Raw genomic sequence first — 27,228 nt, 5'->3', positions numbered from 1 at the left:
CATTCCGTCTGTCGAAGCTGCATTTAAATTCATTTCCCAGTACGTGAAAATGGCTAACACACATTGACATCAATAGCCCCTAAACAATCACGTTTTGCACCAACTGTATTTTATGGGCCAATAGAAACTAGAACATTTATGCTTTCACCTGAACCTTTTCTTGTTTCCAAAGATGTATAAACCAAAGCCAAGACTATAAACCTTATAAAATGCAGTGCTGCACAATGTTTCAGTTGCCATATCGGATAAGTATAGAAAGTTGGATATAAAGGACAGTCAGACTACAGTATCTACGCTCAGTTCCCTAACCACATTGCACAAATTGCTCCATTACAACAGTGACTTGACCTCAAAAGTACATCATAGAAAACACAGAAAACAGGAGCAGGAGTAGGCCATTCCACCATTCATTCTGGTCATCCAATTCAATAGCCTGTTTCCGCTTTCTCCCCATATCCTTTGATCCCTTTTGCCCCAAGAGCTATATCTAACTCCTTCTTAAAAACGTACAATGTTTTGGCTTCAACTATTATCACTGGCTGCAAAGCCCTTTGAGACATACTGTGGTCGTGAAAATGGCTACATAAGTGCAAGTCTTTCCTACTCAATTCTACTCTGGCAGTAAGCAATGACACAGTGAGACTATTTTATATTCAAAAGTGCGTTTTGAAATCTAGGTAAAGACTGTCTGCCAGTATGCATTATAACGTGTTGAATACTACAGTAAGAAATGACATATCATTAAACATCATTGCCAGCCTAGACAGAAGACAGGTAATCTGCTCTCAGATTTTCACTGCTCTACAAGAAATTTGAAAATGCAATTAGGATTTTTTTTTGCCAGTTTGTGTAAGATTAGGCAGTTTCAAAATGCCAAGTACTGAGAAACTCAGTTTAAGCCCTGGCCACTTGGAAAAATTAAGGCAGTGCACATAAAACATACGCTGTAAAAATACTTGGTCTAGAAACAGCTCAGCATTCAAAGAACCACTAAATGTTTTGTCACCGATTACCCAGTTCACACAGCACAACTTGAGCAATGAATCAAGCTGGAGACCAGCACTTAAGTGACATGGGGGTAAAGAACATAGCAGTACCAATTTATAGCTATAGATTACACACCCCTTTTCATGATTAACTTAATTTGGCCAAATGCGGTGCCACTGTTGTTGATCCAACTTGTCCAATTCAAAGCAGACATAGCAGTTACCATGAAGACAGGGTAATTAGAGTGGCAGGAAGCTTGTGTGGAGTGTAAACCCCAGTAAGGTAAGGCCATTGGACAAAATGGCTTGTTTAGGGTGCTGTAGATTCTATACATCACCTCCCCTACTAACCACCAGCCCTCCAGTTATTTTCTAAAATTTGCTCAAGCTCCAACTTTTGGGGCCTACAATATCCAACTTAAGTTAGTTAAATTAGCGGTGCAAGTTACATTCAGGCCATTGCAAAGGAGGGCAGGAGCAGGCAGCTGCTGAACAATGTCTTCCCTCCTATCTGTGAAACCAGCTGCGCTAACAGGGCAGTATCATTCCCTCTAGATATCGCCTTGACCCAGAATTCAGCTTGGAGCAGAAATGATGCATAACTTTTACGATGGTCCTTTATCAAAGGATGATGATGGTAGGATTGGTCAATAGGGCAACTGCTGTCAGAATGCAATTCCTCTCATTAGGGGATGCTTGCCTTTGCCAAATAAAGGTGTTCTTGGAAGGCTTCCAATGATTACACATCCTATATTCAGTGCATAATTTATCAAGCTTGGCTAGAATGGTTCTGGATTCGGTGGCCTTATACTTCCCTATGCATTGCCTTCTGCCAGTTCCTGATGGAAAAAAATCTAATGACAAAACCCATTTACTCTTCCCCATTTCAGTATGCATTAGTGACAGACTAAAGGAAAGCTGTGCAATGAACCTTTGAGATTCAGTCTGCAGACTTCACTAATTGATGATGGGGATCGTAAAAATATCTTTAAAAGTTGACAATGTCAAAACAAATGCCTTCACAGCACGAGTCCTGCTACAAAATCTGACTTTTACAGTGTATTTCCCACTACACAGTTAAATGGTAGCAAAACCCAACCAGCAGCATTTTGAGAACGTGTTTATTCAAGGTGTTTAAAAAGGTATCGCTTTGTCTTCTGCATCCTCTCTCAAGCCAACTCACAGCTCCACAAGCAAATAGCTTGGCCATGGGTTGAATGCTGCCTATTCTGTATTTGGATCCACCAAGAACCGCCTTCAATAGAAAAAGGAATGATTTGAGTTTTCAGTGGGAAATTTAGCTGAATCACCCTTGAAGATAATTCTCCTGTAGCATTCCATCAAAGTTCATACATTATTAACCTAAGGCTGTACAGTTCTTCACTGACATTCATTTTGTTTACAATTCTCCACATTCAACCCTTCTAAGCTGTTCCGTGACCGACAACACAGGCTAACATCACATTTTGCATCGACCCGCTTCCAGAAGTTACTGACTCATACGTGCAATTTAAAGGATTAGAAAGAAATTATATAAACCCAAGATGTACGCAGCTCACAGAAAGAATCCCGAATTAAAATTCTGGTACAGTGACCCACCATTACTTCAGATCAATATGTCCTTTCAGACCTAAGTAGTTCCTGGCATTTGAACCTAGTGATTTTATTTATCTGCAAAATTGCAAAATCCATTTTGTATTGTCACTGAACAGTCATTAAAAGGAGGCGCCAAATGTTGCAGCTGGAGTAACACAATGGGGTTTTAGCACATTTCGTTGTCTACGCTCCATCTGGTCTTCAGCACACAGCAATGCCATGCATAACCAAACAGAAGCAACTGAACAAAACAAGACGTTGTTGGGGGGAGGTGGGGGGTGTGGTTTGTCATCAACTTAATCCATATAGAGCATTCTAATCAATATCCAATTAAGTAATTTGGAAAATTACTTCATGCAAGTGTTGACAAATAAATATGCATTCTTCATTACTGGGTATTTGGCAGAATCCCTAGAACATCATTAGACGAAATGCTGAATTAGGATGCAGCAAGACTTGAAGCATCAATTTAGTTTGTTTGTGCCACTGCGCCCATAATTGCTTTCTGATATGCTGGGAACTCAGGCAGAGTGAAAACTTTGGACAACTCCGGCACCAAATTTGTTGGCCCAAATCTTGCTAGATTGGGGAATCTCAGTGTGCGTAAGACTTTTTTTTCCTGTGCCCATTGCCTTGAACACGATTTGTTTTGCAACTTGCTGGAAGTGCGAGCTGATAATGGCACGGCAAGGGCAAAGCGGCAACTGGGGCCTCAGTGAGCAGCAAGACCAAGAGTCTTCCTCCTTAACAAATACGATTGGAGAATTGAGAAAGAAATGGGAAAAACAGGGGGAATGCGTTAGAATAAAATCGGGACAGAAAAAAAGGGAAATCAAGATTGGATTAAGATACTTAGTGCATTTAATTGTCTTTCTCCATACTTGTGTTCATTCAGTTGAGAATTAGCCTTGTGAATTTAAAAAAAAAATGAATTGGCTATATTTAAAATGGAACTAAAATGGTTAAGATTATATTTGAAAGTCTAGGAAATCAAAGTCTGTCAATACACCTAACCAAAACAAATATCCTAAATGGCCAATCAGAAAAATACCACCTCCTGCAGAATACTCAAGCTTTAACTTCATTCCACTTCCAATGCACCAGTCAGTGTGAAGCAGCCGCCTTGTTGAATCACTGTCACAATCATTTATCTTGACACTAAATCCATTTTCATCACAATCTTCCACAACCCCACTTAAAACTCTGATCCTTTCTCAGTGAGGAAAACGAATGCCATGGTTGAAAAGATTTTTGCTTTTAAAAAAAAAATCTCCAGTTGACCAATGAAGTAATGATCTGTTGTTGATCATGACAGGGCAGAAACACAACAGGAAAAAAAGACTGGCTTGAATTGATTCCCAAAATCTCATGCATACAGCCTACAGAATACATCTCAACATATGTTCCAAATCCATGGAGTGTTTTGTATGCAGCACACTTACAGAACATCGACCAGTTTTCATTACTCTTGAGTGAAGTACTCGCAAGAGTCCAAGCCATTTTTGTAAGGTGTAAATAGCTGATTTGGTAGCTTGGTTGGAACAAAAGGGGGTAGTGCGTCACGAGTGTGGATCCTTGGAGCATGCAGAGTGCGTTGGTATAATTGTGAACCATTTTGCTGTGGGGAGAGGAAAGCGAGGGCAAGGGTTTTCACCAAGCAAAAAAATTCAAGAGAGAAGGGAAAGAAAGAATGAACGGAAAGGAGATGAGTGACTTCACAGAAAAAAGGGAAAAAATATTTGGAGTCAGCTCCCTTCAGAGCAAAACAATAGCTTTAAAATAACTAAAAGCTCAAGAGCTTAAAAATGAGCAAGGTTTTAGGCTAAGCTATAACTTCTTTGCTCTATTTTAGTTAATCAAGTCCCATCAGGTCTTTCTCAAACTTTTGAGTCTTTTCTCTGTTTTCACCTGCATCTTTCACTTCCTGCTATTAAACCACTTAAATTGTTTCTTTGACAGCTTCACAAATTTCACATGTCTGAACCAATACAGTCTTTCCTCCACAACAGAGGTCACATGACAGTTTAGCTCCATTTCAAATGGTTTAGCACTTACTCAAGTTTCCTCGGAAGCTTTCCATCAACCCTCACATCTTATTTCTTTGTTAGCCAAGTTTAATCCATACGCAGCTGGAGATTTGCCTCAGCTTCAAACAGCCTCAATATTCATTGCATAATTTCAAAAGACATGTTTTCAAAGCTGCTTCCTGCTTCAAAATTCTGGCATACTTTCTATTGTTCATGACATCTTCTGCTTAGCAATGACCAATTGTATACAAAAGCACCCATCTTAGTCCCCAGGCACACATGTGCTTTTCTATTGACAAACAAAATATTCAAGGTCAAAATCTCCTTGAAGAGAATATCCATAGGCAAGTCAGTCTCTATTCATATACAAGAAAGAGCTAGGATGCAACTACTTTCTTCTACTCAATGACATTCAGATGTTTCTCATCACTTTGAAACTGGACTGTTTCTTGCTAATCACTGCTACAATCGGCCTCCCTGTTTCACCAAAGCAGTTATCTTACATATGCTAAGATTTTTCAGATGTCAGTATCTTAAAAGCTGCACCATGATTAAAACTTAGAGACCTCCTTGACGATCAAAAGCAGAATAACAGGTTACAGAAAATAAATCTGATGAGGATAGAACTAGAACATGCCAACTTATGTGTGTGGCTATTCTTCATATTGATAATTTTAGTGTGCATTAGTGTTCTATGCCTTCAAGAGTATATTTTGCATTGACTGTACCATGTGTGTCCAAGGCTTCCCTCATTTTTCAAGTTGCATTTGCTCAATAAGCAGTATATAATTGTAGATGCCATCAAGAAGAAGCATTGCTTAATTTTTATGTCTAAGTGTTAAGCGCAACTAATAATATTCAATTTGATTTACTGATCTCATATACAAAAGTACAAGTGAGGAAAGCTTAAAAACCAGAAATTTATGCCTTTCAAAATTCTACATTTGTTGGATCAAGGAGAAAAAAAACTTAAGCAAGGGAATACTCTGCTTCCTTGATGACTTAATTGCGTTCGAGAACAATATATGTACACTGATGTAAGATGTATAAAGTGCCACCGGCTATATTTAGCATGTAATAATTGAAAGCTACTACAGTTGAGGTATTGGGCCAGATCTTGCATGAAAAATAATGTGTTAATGATGCATGGCATTATTAATGCTCAAATTGGCCAGCATAGTTTAAGACATGGCATGAGTTGTGAATCTCTGGAATATGCTGGGCAATTTATGTCGCTGTGCCATTCGCTTTGCAAAAATGGCAATTTGTCTTTAGCAACCCCCCACCCCCACCAATTATTTTAAGAACGTGCTGGATTTGCATATTAATGGCCCATTAAATTCGTCACAGAAAGTTAGTGCTGGAACTTTACAACTTTTCAACAGTGTGATAAATGTTCATGCAATGCCAAATGAACCCACCAGGCTCAGAAAGGAAACTATTTAAACTGTTCATTCACTTTCCTGCCTGTAATAAATTGTTTTGAGATTTAACCAAATGTCAAATTTCATTTTTTAAAAATCTTTTTTCTCTTCTCTCTTAAACCAGTCTTTTGTTCCCTCTCTATCTGCCTCTAATTTGACTTGAATTCATCCACCCGCTTCTCAGTTCCTTTTTCAATCCTCAAGTCTCATAAGATATGCTGTTTGTCCCATCATTCACCAAAGGCCCAAATGCCCAGTTACCCTTGCCGTGTAGTTATCAGCTGAAATTCAAGCTGAATTTTAAAATCAGTGAAAAAATTTCAAGCTGAAGAGTGCAAAATATCTCAACAGCACCCATGAAATGCCTTGCTACAGTAAGATCCATCACGGTAATTTAAAATAAGTACAACAAAGGAAACTTCTGCCCTGTCTAAATGATCACATTTGAATTGATAAACAACATTCTCCTCTACTGTGATGGATGCATTTCTGAAGTCAATTAGTCAAAGGTTAAAGAAACGTTCACATCTCAAATGATTTGCTCTAAAAGCAAATTTCAGTATAATGGACTGAATTACACACAAGACTAGAAGGCTTTATGATTCTCTAAGAGTATGATGAACTGTCATCAGAACACCTCAGCACACGACTTATGGATATATCATACACTTAATCTGCCATTCTTTGCATATTTTGAGTCTTCAGAACTCGATTTATACTTGGAGCAGATGTTCAGGTAACAGCTAGGTTCAATTAGGTTGTGCTTCTGCTAATCAACCCCAGATCTGAACAATTTATGGACAAACCAAGTGCAAGTCCTGCCTCGCTCCAAAAATAATTTTTCCCTACCTATACTCCTGTTAGATACTTTGCACTACCTTCCCTTTGAAAAAATCTTCCCAAAAATTAATTCCTCTTGCCTCAGGCATTTGCTGCTATCTGGAGCTCATCCAAACTACTGCTGGACTATCAAAACTATAGAGCAGAAGTTTCAAAACTTGAGCATATGCAAAATCAACACGAGTGAGAAAAGTTGCAAAGATTTCCAGCTGTGTGGAACCTCAAAGAAGGAAGTATCATGCGAGTCGAAGTAGAATTTACCTCCAAACCACCTCATCCAAACCCCAACAGGATAGCAATACAGTGAGAACTAAACTCTTCAACTGTATGAATGAAATCCTAGTATGTTTTCCATACTATCTATTGTAACAGACAATGTGATATGGAACATCCCCATTTTACCCACTGTTTCCAAAATTCACATGCCCCATAAAATTTATAACTGCCTTACACAGCGCAGAGTACAGAACTAGGGAACCCAAACTCGTAAGAGGACGGCCAATTTGGACTGAGATGAGGAGGAATTTCTTCACTCAGAGGGTTGTGAATCTTTGGAATTCTCCACCCTAGGGGGATGTGGACTCTCAATCATCAAATATATTCAGGGTAATATTTGTACTTTAAGGGAATCAAGGGCTATGGGTTCAAGAGGGAAAGGAGTGAAGGTTGAGGATCAGCTACGATCTTATTTCATGGCAGAGTAGACTCGAGGTTTGTATGTCCTACTCCCATTTGTTACTTTCCTAAATGTATTAATAACAGCTCCTGCAGTGCTCAACTGGTTAAGTGTTAGGCCACTATGAAGCAGAAGATCCAAGGTTCACTCTTCATTAACTAACTTCTGTAGAATTTGGTTGGAGTGCTACAAATGGCCCTGTTATTCTTGGACTGGTGAAGAATAAATATCTGCCAATGCTCCTGCCCAAGACCCTCTGACCTATGCATTCCTCCAGGTCTGTGCATCACCATTTTGCATTGCTCCGCCACCGGTGGCAGTGCTTTCAGCTATCTCGGTGCGAAGATCTGGAACACCCTCTAAACAGCTCGGAGCCCTCCCTCCACCTTTGAGACGTTTCATAAGACCTATTTCTTTCACCAACCTTCTAGCCATCAGTCCTAAAATCTTATGCAGCTCGGTGTCAAATTTGGTTCCATAACACGGTGAAGCAACTCGGGATGGTTTACTGCGCTATATAAATGCAGGTTATTATTGTTGCTGATAACTAACCAGAGATCCTTTTTTCGGAAGTTTCTTTGGGTGGACGTTAGCTGCTCATGTTTTACTGCTGCTGACTGCCTGCTGTTGCCTCAATTAGGCCTTAAGTGTAACTGCCCCAATTGGAATGCCCCTGTTTGTGAGTAACCTGTGAACACTCATTACTACAATGTGTTTAAGATACTGATAAGCAACGAGCATAAGTGAAACTAGCCTGGCAAGGAATCGACAGCTTTAGCAGAGCAGGGCAGAAAGTTGGATGGAAAATAAGGAGGAAGAACAACATATTAACAAAAATAATGTTTCTTTTACCAGCTCAGTTTTACACGTTTATATGAAAATAAAGACACACCAGCCTATTTTACTGTTAACATTGAAAATTGAAACAGATTCAGTTTTGTCTTCGCCATGTTTTCCAATGCATCAATCCCACAAACATCAACACTTTGAAGTCAACCAATAGATCCGCATACACACTTCAAAACTATCAAGCCTTACCCTTAATGGTGCAGCTCAGAGAAAGCCCTGGTGTTTGAAAGGAAGCATTTTGAAATCACTTACTATCCCATACATGCTTGACGCATGAAAATGTCACCCGCCATGCTTACACAGAAGAAGCAGTTTATTGCACAGTAACCAATCAGAATTAACACTGCAGAAGCAATGGAGCAAATTTTTGCACGTTAGCCCAGGTTTCCATTTTATTTTTAATGTCACAAATGGCAGGCACCAAGTTCCAGGGCTGTCGCTGAACTGAGCAACTCAATCTGTGGCTGCTTAATGAACATCAGCAGAAAATAGTCATTGGGCTGAATTTTAAGTATCTCACAGTGGGTTTGGGGGCACGTAAAATAGGAGTGGGGGGGCACACAGGTAAAATGGGGTGGGCACCCATTGCACCACTTTTCACCCACCCCCCACCCCTCCCGGTACTTTTCCCTCACCCCCACCCACTCACCCACCCCGAGTTCACCCTGCATAATATGGGTGGGAGGGACATGGGGGGGATGCTGGCATGCACCGAAATTGGCAGTCGATATTTAAATTTACGATTAATGGTCAATTAGGCTTGTTTCAAGCCAATTGACTCTGGTAATACACTGCACACACCATAAGACCCTTTGGCCTGGACAGCCAGGTAGGAGCGGGAAGCCCAATTTTTCAACTCAAGTTGTCAAAGGGCGACAAGGAAAGGATTGGGGGGGGGGGGGCGGGGTTATCGCTCTCCAGGGAGAGTCCCTTTTAGGTTGAACACCCCCTTCCTTCCTACCTGCTCCCTCCCTTAAACACACACTTTCCCCCAACCCCCACCCCCATCCCCCACTGCCCCTTTACCTAACCTACCCAAACCCTACTGGCCCAAGACCTCGGACTTACCTGCTTTGGGGATCCAAGCCCTTGGGGCCTTTTCTTCACCAGCAGCCCCAGCAGCAGCTGGCACTGCCAGGACTCACGTAGCTGCCAGCAAATTGGATTGGCCGGCAGCTCGGGGGGGGGGGGGGGGGGGGGGGGGGGGGGGGGGGCTTACACCCCTCATCCCACTCAGCCCTTGTTAATTAGACCCGCAACACTTCATTGCTGTGTGGGTCAGTGTGCAGCAGGTCAGCTCCACGCCAACGTGTGTGTGTGTGTGTTTGGCAGGGGGGGTGGGATATGTGCTGAACCCCACCCAAATATTATTCAGCCCATTGAGATAGAGCCTTGAACTTGCCAGGCATTCAATCGCCTCCCCAAGGCCAAATTTTCTTCTCGCTCGAAGATGTTGTTCCAGGTCGTTCCCCAGTACCTCGTGTAAGCAGCAATTTATCAGGTGCAGGTCTAGCTAATGGATGTCAGGTTATTTGATGCTGCCTTCAACAAACACCAACACATGCACGCAGTCAGAGACTTCCTGTAGGACACATGGACAGTCATCCTTTCTCTATTCCAAGGCTCTTGAAGCCAACTGCAGCACCTCTATTCTTGCCCTTGAAGAGATTAATTGACTGAGCCATTGGGAGATACTAGAAGTTCTTATGAATTGGTTCTCATTGTCCTTTTATGGAGATAATGTGATATAGCTGAAAAGGCAGGCTGATAACAGCGTAAACCTGGCCACCATGTGGTTGGTAATTTAAAACAAATTTTTTCCCTACATCATTGAATAATCAGAAAAGCAAAATAAAACTCAGTCTTTTCGATACATTTTTTATGAAAACTGCTTGTTTTATTTACCCAAGATGCAGCAATTTTTAGAAAACCAGACATCAGAAAAAACTGATGTATGGACTCTGACGACGACTACAGCTACAAGTACAATAAAGGTATGGTAGGACAACAAATGACCAAAAGATCATGAGTAGAGACTCCAATGGCTCTGTGGACAAATGCACCATGTGTGGTGATGGTCCCACATGCAAAATGTTATCGCTATCCTATGCTGAGTAAACTAGTTTCAACCAATTTTGGACATTGAAATTCATCCTAGATTATGATGGGAAAGGAATCCCATTTGGCTTCTCCCTCCCACCTGACATTCAGCAATCCCTGTTGGACAATGCACTTCTGTACTATCAGGCTAGGCAAAATTACCCTCAAATGGACACCGTCTAGACTCCTCTCTTGAAACAAGGACGGGAAGACCAGTGGCACCAATAGAGTTGGATACCCTTGTGGAAATGGTCATCAGCAACGGAGAAAAAATTAGGTTTCTGCTTTGGAATACATTACTAGTGAGTGATCACGACTATTCAATGCAGTCTAAGTACATGGTTCACATGTAACAGTGCATCCACAAGGATGCATAGATACATACAGGGATACATAGATACATGCCTTTAGACACACGTTCAAACCTGTTCATGAAGAAAATGTACATGCAAACTACATTTCATTAAATCCTCAGAGGTTTACCATCAGTTACTGGCTGGAACAGTGTCTGGTCTTGGAGCATTTCATAACTGGGGGTGTGTTCCACTTACCTAAAAGACAAAAGGGAGAGATCTTCATTACAAAAAGGTATGATTTTTTATTGTTGGAAAGACTGCAACTTTTTAAAAAGGTAAATATGGATTGTTGCCTATGATGCAGGAAATGAAGACCGAGATAAAATGCATTCAAATTTCAAGTCAATATAAATTTAGCAACTCGACTGTAAAAGTTCATTTTTACACGCGATATGTAACATTTGACAGTGAGTCTGATTGTTCCTGTGTACAGTGGCAGTGTAATTTATGCACATGTTCATTAATTAACGTTTTATGTGCACAGACACAATTACAACAAACTCAGCTCCTCTCAAATGGAAACAAATAGAATACTAGCACGTGATGTAGTGCACATTGACAAAAAGTCAAACATCACATAGAAAACGGAAAAAGGGATCAGAAGATAAGCAACCAGACCAGTGGATCCCATCAACACTGAGAAACAGAATTTTATACGGGGTATGTGTTCACCAGGCTCATCCAAGGCAGGTAGTGGGAGTCGGAAAAATTCCTGGCCCACCCTGCCTGCCTCAGAAAAAAGTGACATGGATTTGGGGGTGGGTGGGGAGGATGATGTGTGGGCTAGAGTCAGCCACAGGGTGCCAAGGCGGCTGTTTAAAAGGCCCAGCCAGTGCCGTGGGAAACATAAAGGTCCTTCAGCCCTTGCCCTCCAAGCATTCCCTATGTCCATTAATGCCCCCCAACCACCACCTCATGGCCTCTTTTTGCTCCCTAAGCCAACCTCTAACCTTCCACGCACCCATATGCCCCTTCATGCCCTCTACACCAAGCTCTGCCTTTCTGCCCATCCCTTATGGTCCCTCATATCCCTTATTCTAGCTATGGCACTTCCATGCCCATTGACCCACATACTATGTAGAACCAATGAATCCTATAGTGTATAGTGGAATGTGTAAAAAAAAAGCTTTTAAAAAATTCATTCATATATAACTTTCTCTTAGATTGAAGAGTCATTTCATTACAAGCTAATAAAGGTATCAATCATGCAGACCCTTTAAAGTATGAATAACAAAAACCACTAACCCTTGAACAAGTTAGCTGTTAAACAAACATTGTGTAGTTAATAACAGAGATCAGAGAGCCTGAGCTGTCAAATGAACAATCCGATCTCTGGGGCAGGGATGTTTTGGTACTCCAATGGTTGTCTGGGCTCTTACAACCATTAGAGTACGAAAACACCTGCTGCCCCAGACAAAATGTTGTTCGATTGGCAGCTCAGGCTCTCTGATCTCCGCTGTCAACTTTAAAATGATTATTTACACAACTTAGTTGTTTCAAGGAATTGTGGTTTTCATTGTTGATACCTTAAAGGGTCCAGAAATTGGCACTTTTATTGCCTTCTCAGTGACATGGCTTTTTTAACATGATCAAAAGTTATGAATGAATTACTGCTTTAAAGCGCTTTATTTTACACATCCTAATACACTATAGGGTTCATTGGTTCTAGTCATTGTATAATGGGATCAATGGGCATGGAAGTGCCACAGCTATGCACAGAGGGCATGAGAGGCCATGGGGGATGTGGGAGGGTGAACTTAGCATAGGAGGCATGGGGGACAATGGAGGTGGGTGCAAGGGTAGAGCTTAGAGTGCCAGATGTGGTTTTGACAGGAACCAGCCCGCATCATTTAACGGCACTCCAGAAAATCAGGCACCCATGGAATGGGGATGGGAAACCCGGAATCAGGACCTGCCCACTATTTTTAAAGGGCTCCGAAGTCATTCCACCTCAGTAAAAATCCAGGCCTCAGAATCTGTTATGATATGAGGTGCTCTCAACCACCAGAACATCACAGAAAAACTGCATGTGCTGTAATCCTTGTGATTGTAATCACAAGCGCAAACATATTGAACCGCTGTTCAGGAAAAGCTGCCCAACATAGATCAAAGTGCGTTGTCACTGTCGCTGGGTCAAAATCCTGGAACTCCCTCCCTAACAGCACTGTGGCTGTACCTACACCACATGGACTTGTGGTTCAAGAAGGCAGCTCACCACCACCTTCTCAAGGGCAACTAGGGATGGGCAGTGGATGTTGGCCCAGCCAGTGAAACCCACATCCCGTGATAGAACTTTTAAAAAAGTTGTTGCTTCCCCTATGGCCACTCCTGTTATTGAAGAAACAGAAGCAAATAACATCATGGTTTGGATGATCTGTTGCCATGACAGCAGAGTGACACCCACACATCTGAGACTGTGGAGTTGGCTCCTCAGCAAACATGGGACACACTTGTCACAGAATGCGCTGGGGTCACCAGAGTATTCTTGTTAACTAAAATACCTTCAATAGCATTAGAAGTACCATTACACATCATCACCTTCCACAATGAAGCTTGCAAGCTCAAAAGCCCAGGCAGCAAGTGCAAGGATACTGTACACAGGAATTGGTTTATTAACTGTAAGGAAATTAAGTTAAGTCTTGTGACTGGATTTCCACCTCCCATGTCTATAATAGCTATATTCTGCAAGGTGTATGGTAGAAAGCAATGTTATAAATTTAAATTTCCTCATAAAACCATGCATTTGTGATAGTATAAGTTTATTATGTTTTAGAGACTGTGTCTCTATTTAGGGTAAAGTGGAAGATTGAAGGGGATCAAGTGACCTAATCTGAATTCTGCTGATTGCAAGTCTGAGTGGCTTGGGTGTCAAAGATCAAAGGTGGTTCACGTTGTTTTATTGGAAAGAAGGTACAAGGTATTCACGCCTGTAAAAAAAAAAATCACCAAATCATCTGTGCAGATGGTGGATAGACTTAGTCTCCAAAGTCCCAGAGAGGTGTTAGGAATGACAAGTTTTATAAATGGTTATACTAAATACTGTCTATTTATTTTCAAGATTGGGAGTCTAAAGGATAGCTAATTAGCATTTCTATGTAGATACAAGGCTCAAGTGATTCATATGGCCATGGAGATGGGTTATGGGGGGGCATCGGGGAGTGTTCATAGAAAGCCCAGGCATTACAGGGCATTTTCTTAAAATATTGCTGAACCTCACAGACAGTATCAGTCTGTGAGAGAGAGAAATTGATTGTTTAATCAATGTTACTTTTAGATTTTTTGTTACAATGAATATCTTAAAACTTGAAGTCTTGTTGAGTGATCCTTTCAGTCATTCACTGGCAATTTGCATTTCCTTTCAACAGTTATTGCTCTCTATGTGGATAACAACATGCATTACGACCTAGTATGTCAGTGCTTCATCAGCTAAGAGTACTCACTGGATGATGTACTTTAACCAATTGCTATCAGCATTACTACTCCATGATCACTTAACTCCTGTGCTTCAGGGAGTCCCAGACTCTCCTGTCTTTCATTCTGCTCTGAAGCACTCCACTACGCAAGGCTCTGTCCCAGAGGATGAGTAAAAGTCCAAGCTATAGGGGAAAGAGAGACCAAAGGACCTTCAAGCTTGGGCTGCTTTTCTTAAGTGCCCAGTGTGGTGTGACATTAAATACTTCAATTTGGTACATCAGTATTACTGAGTACTCAGACTTAAAAGGGCATGAAGGACATTTAGTCCAAGATAGGCAATCATAGTAGGGCAGTATGTTGACTGAATATCCACAAATAAATTTATAGATCTGTATAGGCTGCCTTTAAAAAAAAAGCTCTTTCAATGCTTTATAGTACTTATTCATTAAATCCCACTGAACCACAACACTCCATCCTAATCAAAGGGCTCACTGCACTTATAAAATTTGAATTATTTTTCAAACAGCAACCATAACATTCTTCACTATGCCACAGAACCACCTGTGAGACACACAGGTCAGAAAAGTTTCAGGTTTGACCTCCTGCCAGCTCTGTTCCAATTGTATGGGTATTAGGGAAGCTACAAATGGCCAGGGATTGCCTGGACTGGGAGGAGGAGGAAAGCGAAAGAACAGAGAAGAACAAAAAAAATATTGGTGAAAGTTTCCTTGGTTTGCTGAATGAATGCTGCTGTGTGGAAATGTTGGGTAATTGTAGGATCAGGCTTGGTTAAAGTTATCCTACACTGATGATCAAACAGTCTGTTCAGACTTATTAACTTGGGTCACACATGACAAATGACTATTGATGACTGGCAGTCCATTGGAACTGTTACCCACCCTCCCCCCCCACCTCCACCACCCTCAACATGAAGATTTAGGAAATGGACAGAATAATCAGTACATTTCACATCTGCCAAAAAAATGAGGAAGTAGAGATCAAAGAATGAATGAAAATCCAAGAGTAATTGTCACCTGAACATTAGCAAACTATAGAGACAATTCTGTGATCCATACTCATGCAATAATGTTCTCAGAACATAGAAGGGTCTTTAAAATTAACACATGGAAAATCACAGGCTGCGTGCAGGTATGTTCAGAGATATGCCCCCTCTGAATACTGCTCTCCATTTATCCATGTATGTAGAGTGCATGCGTGTAAAAAGGACAAACAGGAAGTGGAAAATGTTGGGATTAGTAACATACAACACGTTAAATGTATAAGATTCTCTCAAATGGCTTACTGAAAGTTAACAAGACGATATTCAATAGTTTATCATGAACAAAAGATGCTTAACGACGGCATCCCTGCTTTCAAACATTGCCCAACTATAAGTCAGGAAAACCTTAAAATAAAATAAAAATCACACATCAAGCTCCAAGAAACATACAGATGGCCTGCAGTGATTTCAAAGCAGTCACATAAACTTCATTTAGATGATTTACAAACCACTGGAGCTTTACAAAGGTAGCTGATGTCTTCACCTGAAGCTCTGAATTAGTTTGCTGCTTTGTAATGATTTTCAGGTATTCATTCATTCATTTCCGTTTATTGTACCGCTTCAATAATTAGCACCTTACTGCAGAATTATTAAAACTGCAATGATACATGTACCAGTTAACTGAATGTGACAACAGTCAAATACAGCAGATGCAAAGCTATCTGTTAACAGCTTGCTTATTTATTATTTTTCATGGTAATGATCGTTCTACAATTGAACTTAATTTTCGGGTGCCTATTTAACACGCTGGGTCCCGAATCAACACAGGCAATAACGGGAAAGGTATCCATGAGCACCTCCCTTCTCAGAACCACCTCTGGTAGTCACCAAATACAGAAATCTGAAATTACTTAACGCTGATATTGGTCTGTGGTTTTCACTGTTGACAATTGTTTCCCCAACACGTGCAATCCCCAAGACTATTTGTTCTGTGATCAAATGGTTTGGCATTGAGTTATTGCCCAGTATTAAAGGCACATTCTTAGGCCTCCATCAATGTCACCATGAAACGAGCTATTGGGAAGTGTGACAGTGCCACTTGAAGTCCCTCTCTCTCCTATTCTCCTTTTGTGAACTATATTTAAGCTTTATTTAATGAACCGGAGGTGCACTGGAGTAAGCAAGAGTGAAATTCTGCACTACAGGTGGGAGAGGACACTGGACAAAGGGGTAGAGAAAGCAGGAAACAATATGCTATTGACCATGCTCTGGCACAAATTCTACACATTGCATCAGTTGATTCAGGGTTTGTGTAGTTCACAATGGCAGACAGAATGTAAAATGAAACATGAACAGAAACGACGGTTTTGATATAAAAGTGGTGACCAATTTGCGAGGCTCTGGGAACTCTCCTAAGATATCGTAGGTGAAAAAACAGTTAATAGAATTGCAGCAAATTGAAATTTAGATCAGCTTTATAGATTGAGGCAGGGTTCTACCCAATTAAGGTGCATAGAGTAAAGAAAAGCTGTTAATTATTAAACTCTTGCTTGGGTTCTCAAACTGAGGATTATATAAATAAGTCATTGAATCCCACTAGAGAAAAAAAACACCCAAAAACAGAAGAAACTGAATTACAAAAGTTAAAGAAGCACAGATATTGATCCCAAAATCTAAAAGATCCATTCAGCAAATTCATATCAAATGCCCTGCCGAAGCAGGATCCCAACTGGCCTAAATGAGTTAAGCTTACAGCATTGTCAAATCCAATATAGCACGTTAAACTGAAATGATACATTAAACTGGGAGATTTAAAAAAAAACTGAATCTACATCAAGTACAAAATACTAAAACGTACACACTTAGCACACCCCTATGGCCTTTCAGCTCCCAATAATTGCATGACAGAATTTCCAGTGAAAACATTGGATGTTTCAGTGCTGTTGGACACACCTCATTAGCCATTTAAGTGGAACATACCCCATGACAACTAACTCGCAGAGAGCATAGCCCTCGGCATCTACCCTGAAGATGACAAAAATTGGTCAAGAAGTTGACTGCAGGACCTCTGCAATCCATAGAATCCGCAGCTCCACTCCTATTGTTTTTAACTCAATACTATATCAAATCGATTGCTACACAAGAAGCCAAGTGAATTAGCATATCTTGTATATTTATATATATAAGGCTGGGAAACTAAAATACTGAAAAGACAGAAAAAAGCTGGAAATCCACATGAGGTCTGGCAGCCTCTGCGGAGAGAGAACCAGAGTTAACTTCAGGACAGTCCCCCTTCATCAGAACATTGACCTGAAATGGGCCAAATGGTCTCCTTCTGTTCTGTTACTATTCTCTATGATTTTACATTAACTCTGTTTCTCTCTCCACTGATGTTGCCGTACCTGCTGGAGTATTTTCAGCATTTTTTGGTCTTCTTTCATATTTGCATCATTTTGGTTTTGAAGTGAAACACTGCCCAAGTTGAACTGTTTCGTCTTTACAATTCTAAGGCTGGAGCTGCAAGGGCAGTGCAGCTCTGTTTACTATGAATGTTCCTGCCTGTACAACATATTGTTAGTATTAATCATGTGTTGCTATGTGAAAGTTAGCACAGAAGCTCGAGGAAAGGAGGCAAACCAAGAAACTTATAACCTCGGTCATTCCTTCATTAATATTTTACTTGCAAATATACACCCAAAAGACATTACAGTAAATGTAGATAATTAACAAAGATCAGCAGCATCTTTATGATGGTTAATGAAGTGCTTAACCCGATTAGAGGAACCCATTGTGTTCACTCAGAAGTAATTAGTCACTGCAGCTGGATCTGAATTTTGCACATTTTATGATTCTGAATTTAAACGATTTCCTCATGAAAGCAAACCTCACCAAACCAATAGATTAAAAAAAACCTGCAAATGAAATAAAATAAAAATCAAAAGAAAGCCAGTCATCTGAAAGCAGAAGGTTAATGTCTCTGGTGGGACCATTCGTCAGAACGCTTCTGACAAGGGACCCCAACCTACACCATTAACTGATTTCTCCCAGAAGCTGGGAACTTGGTTTGCTTTTTCAACAGTTTGCTTTCATGTCCTACCAGGTAATTCTCCCAATGTTGCCTGAAAAAAGTCTTGAGGCTGAAGCACAGTATGGTGTTCAGCTTACATTGAAACATGGCCTGCTTCGTTAAAGCCTCAATTTGGTTGCTCCCAGCTGTGCTAAATACGCAAACCTGGAGGCTACAGCATTAATTATAAAGGACATTTCTCAAGATTGGCAATGAGGGGGTGAAGGGGGTAAGGGGAGGGGGTAGGGGAGAATGGGGCTGGGGGGGGAAGGGATAAAGAGAAGGGGCAGAGGGCAGGGGAAGGGGGATGAGGGTGGGGTAGAGGGAGGGAGTAAGGGGATGGGAGGTAATGGGGAGAGGGAGGGGGGAGGAACGGCAGAAGGGGAGGGAGAACGGCAGAAGGGGGAGGGGGAACAAGGAGAAAGGGGAGGGGGAACAAAAAGAAAGGGGAGGGGGGAAAGACCGGAAAAGGGGAGGAGGGAAGAGGAGAAGGGGGAAAGAGGGGAGCAGTGAGGAAATGGGGTACAGCGGGGAGGGGGCAGTGGGAAGGGGGAAAGGGGGAGGGGGAAAGGGGCAGGGGAAAGGGAGCGGCGGGGGGGTGGGGGGGGGGGGGGCGGGAGATGGTGGAGAATTTCCAGCTTACCACGGTCTGGAAAATAAACTGAAGAACCTAACTGACTTCCTTTCTGCAAGACATAGGTGCACAGGAGGCCACAACCAGAGGGTATAATTGATTTGACTCCCAAGAGAAAGGTAAAAAGGAAGATGACCTTGTCCCGCATATCCTGCAAGTGTGGACATCTCTGGAGAAATAATGTGACACAAACACAATAAAACCACAAACTTTTACGTACATCTGTAGTTTTTGGTATGTGATCAACGTAATAGCTAAATGAAACCTTAAAATTATCCACAGGTTGTTTGCAGCAAAAAGCTGAATTAAATGACTACAGGATCCAGTTAGTTTTCAACAAAACAGGCATTGACAAGTGACACCTTCCATCGATGGGAAAGCAATACTGTATTTGCATATAGACGCAAACTCGGAACGTTACAATCTCGAAACATTAACAACTTCTCTCTACACAGAAGCTGCCAGACCTGCCGAGATTTTCCAGCATTTTCTGGTTTTGTTGCATTTGCATATGGTTGTCAGCAGGTGATACCCTTAACTGACATTACCACAAATTTTGCATCTACTGTTGCCACCTTGCTGAGCGCTACCCTCGAGTTAGCTGCGTGCCTGCAGGGAGAAACAAATGAAGGTTTGCAGAGAGCTACTTATGTGACTTTCCATCTTCAGTGACAGGAACAAGAACTTTTACAGGAATTGGAAGGGGTCAAGAGCGAGAGGGTTCCACTGCTAAAAGTAAAAGATTGTCGAACACTTTCTATTCAGCATAAATTGCAATGTATTAACAGATAACAGCAACCTAACAGGTGTGTATGCAGGTGTGACCAACGTGCTGTACCCTTGGTAAATCTGGATCTCCTGATGGTCGGAGTTAACAGCTGCAATAAGTCCAAAATTTTTCATTAATTGCAAAATGAACACTTTGGAAATCAGCAGAGAGGCACATTAGCTCTGAACTTACTGGGCTACTTAAACAAGCAAACCAATTATTTTTTCACAAAAGTATAACATGAGTGCCAATGTAAGAAAATTTTAAAGATGCCTCAATGGAATCAATTTGAATCTTACAGGTGTGAAAGTAGCAGAATGGCATACTTAGAAAGGCAAAGCGTGGGATGCAGAACTCTCTCTTGCAGTTTACAAGTTATATTTCAAATTGCGCTTTGTAGCAAAATATTCAAAGATTGGGCACCATGTCGAAATTTGAAAAGCTAGGAATAATAAAGGATGCCAGGTAACATAAGAGGGGAAGCAGTGGCATAGTGGCCTGGTATTCCAAAGACACAGGGTAATGCTCTGGGGACCCGGGTTCGATTCCCAGCATATCAGATGGTGAAATTTGAATTAAAAGCTTGATGATGACCATCAAAACATTGCTGTAAAAACCCATCTGGCTCACTAATGTACTTTAGGGAAGGAAATCTGCTGCCCTTAGTGACTCCAGACCCACAGCAATTTGGTTGACCCTTAAAATACCCCCTGAACAAGGGCAGTTAGGGATGGGCAATAAATGCTGGCCTATGAATCCCACGAATGAATAAAAAAACGGGAGCAGTAGTTAGCCCTTTGGCCCATCTAACCTACTCCACCATTCAATAAAATCATAGCTGATTGGGTTGTGGCCTCAACTTCATTTTCCATTTTCAACAAAATGGGCATTGGGCATCCCCTTAACTCAATTGTCAATCAAAAACCTGTCTAACTCATGTTCTTATTCAATGACCCAGCCTCCACTGCTCTCTTGGGAAACAAATTCCCAAAGACTAATGAAAAGAAATTCTTACACATCTCCATCTTAAATGGGGGACCTCTCAACTATCCCCCCAGTTCTAGATTTCCCCATGAGAGGAAACATCCTCTCAGCATTTATCCTGTCAAGCCCCCTCAATCTTATATGTTACAATAAGATCACATCTAATTCTTTTTAACTCCAATTATTGTAGGACCTACCTGCTCAATGTTTCCTTATAAGACAACCCTTCACTCTTAGAATCAGACTTAGTGAACTTAATGAACCTCTAAACTGTTTACAATGCAAGTATATCCTTAATTAAGTAAGGAGACCAAAACTGTACACAATGAACTAGGACAGATCTTAACAATGCCCTGTACAGTTGTAGCAAGACTTGCTTACCTTTATACTCCGTTCCCCCTGCAATAAAGGCCAACATTTAATTTGCCTCCCTAATTACTGCTGTACCTGCATACCAACTGTTTGAGATTCATGTACAAGGACACCCAGATCTCTCTACTATAGCATTCTGAAGTTTCTCTCCATTCAAATAATATTCTGCTTTTCTATTCTTCTGCCAAAATGGACAACTTCACATTTACCCACATTATATTCCATGTGCCAATTTTTTAGCCCACACATTTAACCTATATCCCTTTGCTGACTCTTTGCATTCTCCACACAACTTGCTTTCCTACTTCGCTGTGTATCATCAGCAAATGTTGCTACAATGCAGTCTGTCCCTTCATCCAAGTCATTAATGTAGCTCATTGATAATTGAGTCCCCAGCACTGACCCCTGCAACACTCCACCAGCTACATCTGCTGGTTCCGCTTTGTTTGTTACATCTTTAAAGAACTCTAATAAATTTATCGAACATGATTTCCCTTTCACATAACCATGTTATGTTGACTTTGCCTGAATAATAGTGTGATTTTCTAAGTGTCCTGGTACTAACTCCTTAGTAATGGTTTCTAGCATTTCCCAATAATAGAAGTTGGAATATTGGGTCTATAGTTTCCAGCTTTGTCTCCCTCCTTTCTTGAATACTGATGTTCATTGGTGGTTTTCCAATCTGCTAAGAGCTTTCCAGAATCCAGACCATTTTTAGAAGATTACAACTAATGCATCCATCTCTGCAGCCACTTCCTTTAACACCCTAGGATGTAGGCCAGGGGGCTCGTCAGTCTTTAGTCCCATTAGTTTTTCCCAAGTGCTTTATCTCTAGTGATTGTGAAGTTCCTGCCTTCCTTTTGCTTGGGTTCCTTTCTGTGTCTTCTGCTGTGAAGACAGGTGTAAAATACTTGTTCAATGTCTCTGCCATTTCCTTGTTTCCCATTATTAATTTCCCAGGCTCTAAGAGACCAAAACTTACTTTAGCTACTCTCTTCCTTTTTAAACACTTTAAGAAACTTTTATTGTCAGTTTTATATTTCTTGCTAGTTCTGTCTCATACTCCAATTTCTCACTCTATATTTTTAGTCATCTTTTGCTGGTGTCTGAAATTTTCCCACTGTTACATGCAAAAAAATAGAATTATGGAACAAGTTACCAGGGGCATTTAACACTATAGATTATAGTATAAATGTGAATTCACTGTGGTTAAGTCCATCACAGAGTTGGGTTCATTGGGACTAACAGCCTTTACCCATTGATAAAAATAATGAGGCTATAATAGGTTTTTGAACGAATATGCAAAAAGGAGTTCAAGACAGAGAACATTTATTGACTTGCTGAAAGTGGGGAATCCCATTAACTCGCCAGCTTAATTATTTTGCTGCAGCTTCTCATGATATAAATACACAGGCCTGAATTTTGCAGTCAGCAGCAAAATGGACTTGTGGTGAGAATTTCGCCTTATCTGATCTTATTCCTGTGTTTGCTATAGGGGATTTCCAACATCCAGCAACCATTACATCATCAAGCAACCAATCATGTTGAATAATTGTCACAGACGATTAGGAAGTAAAATGCACCGACTACCCTTTGCTTTTTAATCATTTTAAAGAAAGCAGTACAAAGACTGGGACATATACATATATATATATATATATATATATATATAAATATATGCACACATATATACATATATATCTATGTATATCACATTAAGGCAGGAGTCGAAATAACAAATAATTTTTAAAAAAATCTATGGGATTATTTTTATCATAAAAGGAGAAATTTGACATTCTGCTATATCAAATTAAGTGTTTCAGGGCTAGAGAGATTGTTCAGAGAGGTTATGACTCTGTCATTAAAAACCTACTTACACCTCATTCAACATGGTGTAACCTTGTCGAGGGTTTTTATAGTGAAGCTAACAGAATAAAAAAGTGAAAGTTCACATCAGATCAGTGATTTTTAATTGATTTCACTCTGTGAGGACTTCAACAGAACACCCGATGGTGTAGCGCAGTTATCAGTGAAAACAACTTCTGGATTTTCATGTTTCACTGTGCATGTGCAAGCACCAGAATTTCTGCTTGTGTTACGAGTACAAAATTTAAAAGATTATTTTGTTTCGGGACTGTGTCTTTAATTTACAGTAAAACATAGGAATGAAGGGAGTCATCTAACCTGCACTGAATTCTGCTCGGCAATAAGCCCAAGTAGCTTGGTTGTTAAAGATTAAAGGGAAGAAGGTGCAAGATGTTCACAGCTTTAGACAATGGTAGGAAGAGCTGTGCTGACTGTGGATAGACTGTTAGTCTCCAAGTCTCACAGGGAGCTGTTTGAAATGTCAGGCTTTATAAGTGGTTATACTTTAGGCTGTCTGTTGCGTTCCAAGGAAGAATGGAGTTCAGCGTTGAGAAGATAGCTAATTAATGTTTCTACCTGGTTACAAAGCCCATGTGATTCACGTTGCCATTGAGATGAGCTTTGGGAAGGGAAAGGTCCATAGAAAGCCATTGTAGTGTCAGGTTGCAGGGTTTCTAAGGCATCCCTGAAGCTCTCAGATACAAGTCAGTCTGCAGCCAAGAGAGTCAGAGACAAGAGGTAGCGACAGCTATCCCTGCACATGAAGCAGAGAAAATGCTGACTCCATGGTTCACCTCGCAGAACATGGGTGGTAGCCTGAGCTTAGGTTGAAGAGACAGAGTTCATAAGGATTTAAATGAGGCTGGAAGATTCACCTAGGTTGCGCTAGATGGAAGAAATCTTGATTGTAACTCTCACAGTAAAGTCAGTTCAGGGATTAGAAGCTACCCAGCTTGGGAAGGAACAAGAGAGTGTGCCATTGGGAGTGAAGAATAGCTTTGGACTGGTTTCAGGAGAATGAAGTGTCTACTTAAGGGACATTGTAAAGTAGAACCATAGGGGGTGACCTTCGGTTGCACTAAAAATTATATGGGGAGTTTCTTTTCTGTAGTTTAGAGTATAAGTAGCCTACAAAATAGTGTTTAATTAACACTGCTGTTAGCTTGTTACAGTCTTAAAACTTGAAATCTTGTCGTGTGATCCTTTCAGTTCGTCACTGGAAATTCAAATTCCTTTTTAAAAGCCATCAGTCTCTGTGGATATTTATAGATATATATTTCTACAAGTGGAGACTACAACCAAACTGAGCTAAGCCCATTATCTCTGCATTCCACCTTGAAAATCACAAGGCACACAACACCCTAAATGTCATCTTCTGTGGAGAAAAAGTGTGACATGATCTGACTTTCACCTATTTTTGCGTGAGCTTTGACCGCTCCCTGACTTACCATCACCACCTCTGAAAGTGTGAAAAGACCAAGACACGAGTGAGCATCATCCGCAAGCACGCCAGAACAAGCTCAGGAGCAAAAACCACCATCCTTCATACTTCTTCCATAGCTCTGGTCTTCTCGACAGCTGAGAACTGTGCACCTGTTTGGGCCTCAAGCCATCCCATCAAATTCCCCGACACTCAACTTCACTCAGTAACAAGGATCCTCTCTGGAACGGAGATCAACTCCAGTTCGGTGGTTACCACCCTCTTCTCAATTATCGCCCCTCCCTCCATTTAACGTGATGTGGCAACACGCAGAGAATAAAGTCTCACCAGCAGCAACTTGGGCCTGACCACAGGGAACTGCAAGACCACCCTCCCCCAGCTCACCACGTGGCTCTACGAAACCCCCTCTGGGCACAAATCGAACATCTCCAAAACCACTGATGAAACCTGGGAGGAAAGAGTGGGTAGAAAACACTCTCCTAAATAAACACATTGGTTGTTGAGATGTTGGGTCAGAGCCAGACTTCAATCTCCCCCTTGAGCATGTGGATAACCCTCAACAGGGCACAGGCTGGACATGGCTGATGTGACCACCTGATATACGAGCGGCAACTCAAAACCTTGCCTGGCTGCGACAGCGGAAACTCGGAACAAACCACGGACCATGTAATAACATCTTGTCCTTGACTCAAGTTTGAGAGTGACATCCTGGAGCTACACTTGCTCTCCAGCAGGGCATTGGACAGGTTAGGGGGCTTGACATTAGAACTCTGGTGACAGTTTCCGCTTCTAAAGCCATAAAAAAGAGAAGGAAGTTGTGTCTGTGGAAATTGTAAAACCGGTTTCATAGTTGATGTTTCTAACTTCGCTGCCATTACAATGGCAAAATCCAGCTGAACGTGTCCATGTTTGGCATTCAACCAGGACATCTGAGGGTACAGGGTGATGCCATACCACAAGACCCTAGTTCAACTTGTTAGTCTCACTTAAAGCCCAAGATGTTACAACAAGCTTTCATCTAATGATAATATCACCACCGTCAACACCCCTTTGTCCTTTTGTCTATGACATCTTTGGCAGTCTCTTCCTGGCCTCCACCTATCACTGGCCCCCTATCGAGCTCTACCTGTCCCACCCCTCTCTACCAGCTTATATTTCATCTAATTTCTAAATGCCTTAGTTCTGATGAAGAGTCATACGGACTCGAAACGTCAACTGTATCCCTCTCCGCAGATGCTGTCAGGCCTGCTGAGGTATTTTTGTTTTTGTTCTAGATTTCCAGCATCCGCAGTATTTTGCTTTCACCTTTCAGACTGGTTTGCCAATCCAATACAGTTAACACAATATTTCATTAATACGTGGTTTAATGCCGATTTTAATTTGAAATTACTGGACGTTTCATTGCATGTCAAACGTTCTGTCTCCATTATAGAACAGGGAAGGGCACAATAAAAGAAAGACAGACTGGCATTTATATCTTACCTTTCATGATCTTAGTCTGCCCCTAAAGCACTTTATGGCCAATAAAATACTTCTCGATTGCAGTCATTGCTGTATTGTAGGGGACTATACAAGCACTGCCACAAAGTGCTTGGTGACCTGGCATTATGATCAGAAGGATTTGCTTTTCACAGTATCAGCAAGTTCACCATCTTGTCCAGAGTGTTAAAAATCTATTGCATCAGCACCTTACACTGTACAGTCTCACCTTCATTTACAAAGGGGTATAGGAATGCTTCTGATCAGAAGAATAGCTCACATTTGACATTAAAATAAAATGGTGCTTGGTTCAGATGATGAATTGGCTTAGAAGCAGACCTCAATACAAGTGCGGCTCTCAGGAACAATATCTGACAACTGACCAACCTTACTGCACCAGAATGATGTCTTTTAAAATTAACCTCCACCCGTATAGTCAGTCTGCAAACTTGCCTTTAATTTTAAAAATGAGGCACTCTGTTGAAACCTGGTTTTCAAAGGCGGGGATTTTCCGTGCCTGAGCGTGATGGGCGAACCTCATGAGAAGGTCCTCAACGCGCTTCCTGGTGACATGAATCCAGGAAGCGATCATCCCCGACATCCCCCCACACCGCCCCGGTCAATAGTAAGCACCACCGTCGGGAACTTAATTTGAATGCATTTGCATCTCATTATTATGGCCATGCGAGAATCAATACCCACCCACCCACCGCCCACGCCACATTAAATTTAAAACCCACATCGGTGTGATTTTTATGACAGCCTGATTTACAACCAGCTTTAAAAGGCCTACACCTGGCGATCCGAGCTTCAAGGAGAACTCGGAGACGAGTGCACACAAATTTACGCGGCACTCACAACGATCCCAATACATGGGAGAGGCTCCGAGGGTTCGGGGCCGTGGTCACAGTCAAGTCTTCACAGCGGCTTCTTCATGGCTGGCTGTGGTGCTGGGACAAGAGCGACAGCGCAGGCGGGGAAGGGGTGTAGGGAACCTCAGGGCAAGGGCAACAGTGCTGGGGAGAAGGGAACCTTGGGGAAGGGCTACTGTGCAAGGGGAGGAGGGAGCCTTTGGGCAAGGGCAACAGTACGAGGGGGATCATGGCAACCACAGACTGAAGTTTGAACACAAACATATGCCTGGGGTGGAGGGGGGAGAAAGGGAGAAGAAAATGGCTGGGCAAATACCAAAACATGTAAAAGCACCATTCCACAGCTAGGAGTGTTTAGCTTGAAGTTAATTGACATATCTGGAGTCAGGCTAATCATGCAACTGTGCCCTTTCAAGCAGCACTTAACCCTCTCAGTGCCAATGATTGCTCCTCCAATGTTAACGCATCACGCCGCA

At 41.5% G+C, this 27,228-nt stretch overlaps 1 protein-coding gene across 5 annotated transcripts in view; it reads right to left on the bottom strand.

Annotated features, from left to right (window-relative positions):
- The window catches only part of LOC121269609 (cell adhesion molecule 1-like), a 415,254-nt gene that overhangs the window by 175,641 nt on the left and 212,385 nt on the right, over positions 1–27,228 (bottom strand). Inside the window, exon 1 of one of the 5 annotated variants that reach the window (XM_041174315.1) lies at positions 10,982–11,036. The exons of the other annotated variants lie outside the window; for them this stretch is intronic. Coding sequence (XP_041030249.1) covers positions 10,982–11,021 — 40 coding nt within the window. The 5' untranslated portion in view covers positions 11,022–11,036. Of the gene's footprint in view, positions 1–10,981; positions 11,037–27,228 lie in introns of those variants that run through there. 5 annotated transcript variants of the gene reach the window in all.

Source organism: Carcharodon carcharias, chromosome 25 (genome assembly GCF_017639515.1).
Source record: "Carcharodon carcharias isolate sCarCar2 chromosome 25, sCarCar2.pri, whole genome shotgun sequence".
In the NCBI taxonomy this organism is placed as follows: domain Eukaryota; kingdom Metazoa; phylum Chordata; class Chondrichthyes; order Lamniformes; family Lamnidae; genus Carcharodon; species Carcharodon carcharias.
This window is presented reverse-complemented; position numbering and strand designations above follow the sequence as displayed.